Below are 9674 nucleotides of genomic sequence, written 5' to 3'. Positions count from 1 at the left end.
GAGAGAGAGAGGGCAAGGAAGAGAGTGAAAAAGAGACAGAGAGAAAGAGAAAAGGGGTAATGTAGAGTGCAGGCCAATGTACAGGGGACATGGGCTTGAGTCCTACCATGGCAGATGATGGAATTTGAGTTCAATAAAAATATGGAATTAAAAGGTACGCTACCAATGGTGACCATATAGCAGTCATCAATCCCCTTACATGGTCTGGCCCACATGTAGCGTCAGAGCCGCAGTAATGTTGTTGATTCCTAACTGCCTCTGACATGGCCTGGCAAGAAGCTCAGTTCAAATCTAATTAGGGATTAGCAACAAATGCTGCACTTGTCATTTTGGAACCACAATCCCATGAAAGGATAAAAAGAAATTAGAAGAGTTTGTAGGAGTAGACAGAGCATTAAAATAACAGGAAAAAGACAGGATAAATATTGCATATTCTTCACGCTGCATATTTCACAACAGATTTTTAAAAAGGTCAGTGGGTAAAGTGGATTACAGAACCACCTGCTGGTACTGCTGCAAATAGCAGATTAGCCACAAATGTTTTAAAAAACCCTCTGATTTCATTTAACGTAGGTAATAAAATTAAAGTTATTTACCATCGAGATTTCATACTAAACTGTAGGGGTTTAGGGTGCTGCAAGAACACAATGAATGGCACTTTAAAGAAAATGTGGCTTTCATGTGAAAGATTGAGTGGCGATAAGTTGTTAAAACTGAATGTGTCGGCATAGGTCTTTCTAATGTTCTTACATTGTATGCTTATTTTTGTGCATATTTGTTATAAATTCCAATGACATTTGTAATGCTGCATGTAGGGGTGCAGTACCTCTAGTGTTGGAGGGTGTAATTACAGCGTTACCAGCTTACATTGGTTATTTCCATTGTAAATGGGGACACAAGGAGATATAGTGAGAAAAGATGTGCATTCAGATGCAAGATGTATAAAACACTGACAATCAGTACCTCTGCAATCAGATAATGCTTTGAAATTCTTTTAGAAAAAGCACAATATATATTAAGAAAACCCTTTTGAAGTCTAGTTCAGCTACTGTACATACTCAGCAATACTCAGAACAACACAAGGACTGGAAGCTGTAAGCAGATTCAACAAATACAAAGATTTAAATTGCTAAAGATCCACAAACAAAGGATAATAAGCCTTGCATCTCTTAGTGTACCATTCCACAGTTGCTGGTCACCTTTTCATACTCTGTTAAAGTCGTTATTTCGTGGGTCAAAATCTTAGTAAATGACTGTTAGTAGTAGTCTGTTTAACTGTTGGAGGGGGAGGGGTGTGGAGAAGGACGTAGCAGTAGAGCTCAGCTCTTGCCCTCATTTGATGACTGCCCACTTCTCCAGCATCAGTCACAGGGAGATCGAATGGCAGCGGGAATATTTCCTGGGCCCTCCCTATTGGGCTGTAATGTCTCCCTAATGAGATCAAAGTGGTCTCTCTCAGAACAAGCCTCACTGTGAAGCTGGAACCACAGCTAGCTGCTCACTCAATCCCATTGCAGGAAGTCCCAATATCAATGAGAAGTCACTGGAAGGGCACAATGTACAATGAAACCGTCAGTACCAGCATCATCAATTAGAACAAGGGTAGCAGTTTCAGGAGTACATCACCCCCTCCACATTCCCTTCACACACGCTTCGTAGTATGATCGTTGCGCTGCGTAAAACTCCTGGAGATCTCTTTACAAAGACTGTCCAGGGTGAAAGGCAATTATCCATCATCACCCTCTCAGGGGCAACTTGGGATAAGAAACAAATGTCAGCTGTGTCAGCCAGGCCCACCCCACCACCCCCCGAATGATCCTTCAAGAAAGGCTGTCTGGAGCTGGCTACCTGTTGGAGAACACGTGGAGCTTCATCGTTAACTTTTTGCTGGAAACACAGATAATTATGGCACAATTTTTTTTGTTGAGGAGATCGGCTGAGTGGGGTTCGGGGGTTAAACAATGAGGGATAGGCTCGGCTGAGACACGGGCAGCTGCTGAGAAGGAAGGAAAGCCACGCAAGAGGCCAAAGGAGAAAGTGCAAGGAGCACAATGAATGCGACAGACCAACAGGACGGGCAAGGGCAAGCGGATCATCCCGAGGCACACGCACAACCCACTGATGGACTTGGTGAAAGGACGGCACAAGACAGGCAGCTTTAGGGGCAACATTCATCGCATTGCAACTGATCACTTATTAAAAACCATTTCGTATTTGTGAGCTATTTGTATGCAGTGAAACCTGTATGCTATGGAGACCTTAACCAATGGCATCAGTTGTCTTCTTTCTTTTGCAGGTGACTTTATTTTCAAAGAACTTATGTATTTTAAAGGTAATCCGTTAAAATGGGGAGTTCTTTACCCAGCATGCATAGCCTCAGAAAAACCATTCTATCCCTGGGTCAGAAACTTGCCAGAGGTGGAGCTGTTTCTGTGCTTCTGTGCACTCTGGGTAAAAAGCTCCCCATTACACAAAACTCACTACCTTCACATAACTCATATTGTCAAGCGTACCTTGTTTGTTTTATCGCAGAAAGGTTTGGTACATTGTTTGCAACGTTGAGAGGGGTCTGTCTCTTGTATACAAGAGACTTAGGGTCTCTCAATAAGTTCTTAAACCTTGTTGGTCACAGAGTCATCTCGTACAGAAACAAGCTATTTGGCCTCATCAAGTCCGGCCAGCTCACTGTAGGGCAATCTGATCCATCCTATTCCCACACTCTATTTAATGAGGATGTCCATTTATACAGGTTTCACTGTCTGGTAAAAATGCCAAATTCAGCAACTATTAATGTAGAGTGTCCCCAACTCCATTCCTTTACCAGACCAGATTAGTTTTTAATTCTTGCTTTGGAAACAGATTGAACTTGTAAATGGATTTTTGAACAAAGCGACAATTACAGTTGCAATGCGTAACAGCACACAAACATGTGGTTACTTACGATTGAAGTTTTTGTAGGCCCAAATAGTGTATTTTTTTTTAAAAAAGTGTGCTGCACAGTCATGAATGATGGGGAGAAAGGATCTGTTCTGAAACACTCGGCACTTAAACGTCAGGTACGGTCTCAGACGTAGTCTCTCAATTGCTTGCTTTTTGTTTTCAAGATTGACTTTAATTGTTTTACGTATTTGGGATTAGCATCGGAATCAACATTGTTACAATTTGAAATAAAAGCTATGGCCCGTGTTCTGCCGTGACTGGGTCCTTGTGTGTGCCGGATGGAGATGATGGTGGGACACAAGAGACAGGGGAGTTAGAAACCCCTGTCTTAGAGAGCTGACTGAATGAGTCGTTAGCAGGGTCCGACATGTCACTGGACGACCAAAACCTCAGGTGCAGGGACAGCATTCGGCGTTGGTTATCTGGTGTCGATTTGGTCTTGAGTTTCTCTTTGCTCTTACTCTTCAGAAATGCAAATTTTTTCCGCGTGGACACTTAATTGCAAACGGGAAGAAAAAGAAAACACCACCCCAAGAATTGGGGGAGCAGGGAGAGAATAAAACAAAAAGGAGAGATGAAACTTTAAAATAAACACAAAGTAAATCAAAATGCATGCAATAATAGAAAACTCCCCACCACCAAAGATAACTTCACCCAAAGTTAGAATCATCATAGAAAAGAAAGCTAGATTCAGTTCGCTATTCAGTTAACAGTTGAGAGAACAATGTAGATTAGCTGATAATATTAATTCAGGACACCTTCCTTATTTCCTCTATACTAAATTAGACAAGCTTAAAATTTAGATCTTTCTCAATATTTCAGGATGTAAGACATTTCAAACACGACTCCTGGTTTGTCTCCTTCTGCATACATTGGATAAGGAGCAATTGTGGTGTTGTGAGTACTGTCCCTGCCTCTGGACCAGTATCTCCAGGTTCAAGTTTTACCCCAGGGCTCAATGGCCAAGGAAGGTGAGTTCATAACATAGATTGATACTCAAACTGGTTGGCTGTAGATCCTTCAAACACACACCAATGGCAGGCAGTAAGAGTGGGAGTGATTCCTGGTCAGCCAGGAATCACATCTTCTACCATCACTGTCCCGAGCTCCAAGCTCCAACAGGCATGGAAAAGTACATGTTATCACAGCAACTCGGACTGCTGGACTGAATTACAGGACACTGATGGAGTAGCCAGATAGAAACTCTGAACCCATTTTCAGAACCAGTGCGTGGTGTTAAAATGCAATATGTGGGACAATATCTAATTATATTTAGCAACACATGAATAAGGAGCAAGAGTAGGTCCCTCGCTCTCTACATTGCTAATTTGATATGATTTTCTGATTGTGGCCTCAACTCCATTTTTCTGATGTTTCTCATTTTGTGAGATGATTAAATCTGTCCAGTCTGGGGCTACCTTAATAGTCCTTAGGAATTCTCTACCAATCCAAAGGTTGGGAGATGTTTGGAACTCTCTTCCAAAAACAGCAGTGGATAGAGTCATACAGCATGGAAACAGACCCTTTGGTCCAACTAGTCCACGCCAACCACGTTTCCAAACTTAACTAGTCTCACCTGCCTGCGTTTAACCCATATTCCTCCAAATATTTCTTGTTCATATACTTGTCCAAATGTCTGTTAAACATTGTAACTATACCTGCAACCACCACTTTCTCTGGCAGTTCATTCCACACACTAACTTTTCTTTGTGTAAAGAAGTTGCCCCACATCTTTTTAAAATCTTTCTCCTCTCACCTTAAAAACATATCCCTGAGTTTTGAACAGCTTTGGGAAAAGACCCTTTGCTAGTCACCTGATCTATGCCCCTCATGATTTTATAAACCTCCATAAGGTCACCCTTCAACCTCCTATGCTCTAGTGAAAAAAAGACCCAGCCCATCCTGATCACTCAAACCTTCCATTCCAGGCAACTTCCTGGTAACTCTTTTGTGAACCATCTCCAATTTAATAATATCCTTACTATAACAAGTATATAACACGGCAACATCACCAATGTTCTGTACAACCTCAACATGATGTCCCAACTCCTTTACTCAAAGGTCTGAGCAATGAAGGCAAGTGTGCTAAATACCTTCTTCACCCTGTCTACCTGTGGTGCAAATTTCAAAGAACAATGCACCTGAACCCTTAGGTCTCTCTGTTCAACAACACTACCCAGGGCCCTATCATTAATTGTATAAGTCCTGCCTTTGTTTTACAAAAACGCAATACCTCACATTTATCCAAATTAAACTCCTGCCATTCCTTAGCCCATTGACCCAACTGATCAAAATCTCTTTGTAATCTTAGATAACCTTCTTCACTGTCCACTAAATCACCAACCTTTGTGTCATCCACAAACTTATGGACCATGCCTCCTAAATTCTCATCCAAATCATTTATATAAATGACAAACAAAAGTGGACCCAATACTGATCCCTGCGGAACACGGCCAGACACCGGTCTCCATTCTGAAAAACAAACCTCCACCACCCTCTGTCTTCTACCATAAAGCCAATTTTTTATCTAATTGGCAAGCTCACCCTGAATCCCATGTGATCTAACTTTACTAATTAGTCTACCATGCAGAATCTTGTCAAAGGCTTTACCATAAATGCAAGAAAACAACATCTACCGCTCTGTCCTCAATCTTTTTGGTTACTTCCTCAAAAAACTCAATCAAGTTTGTGAGACACGATTTCCCATGCACGAAGGCATGGTGACTATCCCTAATCCTTCCTTCCCTCTCCAAATGCATTTAATCCTCTCTTTCAGAATCACCTCCAATAACTTACCCACCACTGATGTGTCTCACTGGTCTATGGTTCCCAGGCTTCTCGTTGCAGCCTTTCTTGCTATCTCAATTGTTAATTTTAAATCTGAGATCAATAAAGTTTTGTTCAGCAAAGGATTAAGGGACAAAAACAGAATTTGCTGGAAAAGCTCAGCAGGTCTGGCAGCATCTGTGAAGATAAATCAGAGTTAGTATTTCGGGTCCGGCGGTGACCCTTCCTCTGAGGTCAAAGGTATGTGGAGTTAGATCACAGATCAGCCATGATCCCATTGAATGGTGGAACAGGATCGAAGGGCTGAATGGCCTACTCTTGTCCCTATGTTTCTAAATGTGTTGCCTTGCTCCTTGAAGTCCCTTCCTGAGTAATACAGGAAGCTGAATACAAGATGAACCTTGCTTGGGTCTGGTCCATGGGCATTGCTGCACTGTTTTACCTTCACTTCCCTCAGCTATATTTACCTTTACTGGTCGGACTCAGGCCATTTTCCTCCAGGGAGTTGGATCCTAGTGAGGAGTTGTCTAGACTCGCTCTCTGCACCCGAGAAGCAGTTGGCACCGGTGCCATTTCTGTCACTTCTGGCTGCTGCTGAACCTGGCTCTCGGGAGCAATCTTCAGCCGCTCCTTGCCACTTTCCTTCTTGGGTTTCATGAATTTCACAAGGGCCTTTGCAGCCACCCAGTTACTCTTCCTGCAGCAAAGGACAGTTAACATGCTCAGTGACCATTGCAATTTGTCAAGTGCTTCTTCCTACTTCACTTATTCGTTCAAGGTTTACAAGCAACGCTGGTGAGGACAGCATTCACTGCTCAAAGATTTGCTGCGACATGGAACAAAACTGAATTGGGATATTCACTGTGCACCAAAGAGAATAAAGGAACAACTCAGAGATATTTAACTAGTCAAAGGAACTAACACATATCCAACTATCAGGGGAGTTCTTCCCAATTTTCTATCCAACATTCAGCCTTAAGTTATTTCATTTAAAAAACAGATTGGTCACACTGCTGTTTGTGGGTGTTTGAAGGTGTGAAAATTGGCTTAAAACAGAAAATGTTGGAGAAACTCAACAAGTCTGGCAACATTTGCAGATAGAGAAAGTTGGTTTTGAGTCCGGTATGCACCGTACTAGAGAATACATTTGACTGGAGACGTTAATGCATGTTGATGGCAAGTGACTCTGATTTCTCTCCACAGATGCTGCCAGACCTGCTGAGCATTTCCAGCAATTTCTGTTTTTGATGGCAGGTGACATATTTTAAACCAGGAAATGCACTCGGTCAGGTCGGACCAACTCAGGGAGAAATGGCACTATTTTGGAAAGGGCAGGCCAGGAGACACGGTTGTCCAGCATTTGGTCGAAAATTTGGACTCAAACTCATAGGTACAATATCAAAATTTTCACGTGACACTGAATTGGAAGGTCTAGTTAATACAATGGAGTACACTAAAAGAACATAGGGCAAATTTTTTAGTTGCGAAATCAAAATGAAGAAATAAGAGAGATAATTTATTTAGTAGGATAAATCAATTGGGCACTTCATTCCTTGGGAAATATCCTTTCAAACAGGATACAGGAAATGAGGCACCTGAGGGCTGAGATACTGAAAAGTAGTGACTGCGGTTAATAAGGTTATTATCGAGAAAGTAAACAAATCAGTGGATTTCAATGATAGAGGCTGAACTGAAGGATGGAGAATTTTTTTAAACAAAAAAACTTTATCTTACACAGAATACTGTGAACAGCTCTGGTCTCTATACTTAACAAGAGGTCAGAAAGGCACTGCAGAAGGTGCAAAAAACACTTACTAAACCAATCCAAGAACTGTATGACTACAGCAACCAGGAAAGAATTAACAGGCCGGTGCCCAATTCTACAGAATAGACTGGATGGACAGACAACCAGATAGAGGTTTTCAGTATTATGAAACGGTGGTAATGTCACTGGGCTAGTAAAGTTTCACAGCCAGGGCTTGTTCTTTGGCGACATGGATTCAGATTCTAGCATGGCTGCTGGTGGAAGTTAAGGTATTAGAGAGACCAGGAGAATGGCTAAAGGACAGCAAGAGGGAAGGACCCAATGAACAGGTGAAGGGATGGAAAGGGGAGAGATCCGTTGAACAGTTAAAGGAGAGTGAGAGGGGAGAGGCCTCGTGAATGGTTAAAAAGGTGCTGTGCTGTCACATCCGGTCCTGTGTGGGGGCTACCTGGTCCTTGGCAATGAGGAGGGCCAAGTCAATCAAGTGACAGAGAAGGATCCCTTGGGAAACAGCGATCTTTGTATAGCAAGGTTTAGGATGACAGTAGAAACTGAAATTGGTCAAGCCAGAATAAAGATAATCAGTTGGTGATGAGTGGACTTCAATGGGGCAAGAAAGGTGCTGGGGTGGGTAGACTGGGAGAAAGACAGCAGCTGAATAGGCTACTTTCAAAGAGGAGATGGTTTGGGGTACAGTCAGGATTTATTCCCTTGAGAGGGGCCATCAAATCCAGGGGCCCCGGATGACAAAAGAGGTGGAAATTATGCTAACAAAGAAAACATATGCTTGACATAAACGTCAGGTAGAAAATACAATTGAGAACCAGATTCAATACAGAAGGTTCAGTGGGTTGGTGAAGAAACAAATAAGAGAGTCTAAGAGAGAGAATGAAAAGAGACCGACAGCTAACATAAACAGGAATCCTAAGATCATCTTTAGGCACACAAATAGTAAAAAGGCAATTGAAGGAGAAGTGTGGCCAGTTAGAGACCAAAAAGGGAGTTGATACACCGAGGCAGGGAAAAGGCTACGCAAATACTTGGCATCTTTCTTCACCAAGGAAGATGGTATCCAGGCCATGGTGACAAAGAAAGACTCTCAATCACTGGAAGGGATAAAATTGATGAACTGGGCCATTCAGCCCTTCAAGCCTGCCCCATCATTCTACAAGATCATGGCTGATCTGCCCCAGGCTTCAACTCAACTTTCATGTTAGCTCCTCAAAGCCCTCAGCTCCTCTAGTTCAAAAATTTACCCACCTCCTCTTAAATATTTTCAGTGATCTAGCCTCCACAACTCTTGGAGATAGAGAATTCCACCAGGGTGGTGGTGAGGCATAACAGTAATGTCACTGCACATTAATCCAGAACCCCAGGCTGGTATTCTGGGGCTATGGGTTCAAATCCCACCATGGCAGACGGTGAAGTTTAAATTCAAAATATATATTTTTAAAAATCTGGAATAAAATGGTGACTTCTAATTACTGTTGATTGTTTGAAAAACCCATCTGGTTCACTAATGTCCTTCAGGGAAGGAAATCTGCAGTCCTTACCCAGTCTGGACTGCATGTTTTTCTGAAATATATTGTACCTTGGTGTACCATGCACAATGGGGGTGGCACGGTGGCTCAGTGGCTAGCACTGCTGCCTCACAGTGCCAGGGACCTGGGTTTGATTCCATCCTCGGGCGACTGTCTGCGTGGAGTTTGCACATACTCCCTGTGTATGCGTGGGTTTCTTCCGGGTGCTCCAGTTTCCTCCCACAGTCCAAAGATGTGCAGGCTAGCTGGATTGGCCGTGCTAAATTACCCGTAGTGTTCAGGGATGTGTAGATTAGATGGGTTACAGGGGGATGGGTCTGGGTGGGATGCCCTGAGGGTCGGTGTGGACTTGTTGGGCCGAAGGGCCTGTTTCCACACTGTAGGGATTCTGTGATCTATGCTATGAAACCTGGAAGCAACATGAATAGCTGTGTAAACTGATACTGTAGAACTTCAAAAGGACATAGACAAATTGTAGAGTGGGCAGACAGGTGGCAGATGAAGTTCAATGGGGACAGATTTTGGTAGGAAGTACATGGAGAGATGTATCTAATGTGGGGGTAGGAGCAGATGAATCCATTTGTGCACAAGTCATTAAAGATGATTGAACACATTAAGAGAACAATTAATAAAGCAGAGAC

At 42.7% G+C, this 9674-nt stretch overlaps 1 protein-coding gene across 1 annotated transcript in view; it reads right to left on the bottom strand.

The window, feature by feature from the left end:
* LOC109911759 (protein Daple) overlaps positions 1–9674 on the bottom strand; it is a gene marked incomplete at its 5' end in the record, with an annotated part of 117394 nt that overhangs the window by 54611 nt on the left and 53109 nt on the right. Inside the window, one exon of the mRNA XM_048600325.1 lies at positions 6195–6424. Coding sequence (XP_048456282.1) covers positions 6195–6424 — 230 coding nt within the window. The remainder of the gene's footprint in view (positions 1–6194; positions 6425–9674) is intronic.

This window comes from Rhincodon typus, chromosome 8 (assembly GCF_021869965.1).
Source record: "Rhincodon typus isolate 14 chromosome 8, sRhiTyp1.1, whole genome shotgun sequence".
NCBI lineage: Eukaryota > Metazoa > Chordata > Chondrichthyes > Orectolobiformes > Rhincodontidae > Rhincodon > Rhincodon typus.
Note: the sequence above shows the minus strand (reverse complement) of the source record. Positions and strands in the feature narration are given on the sequence as shown.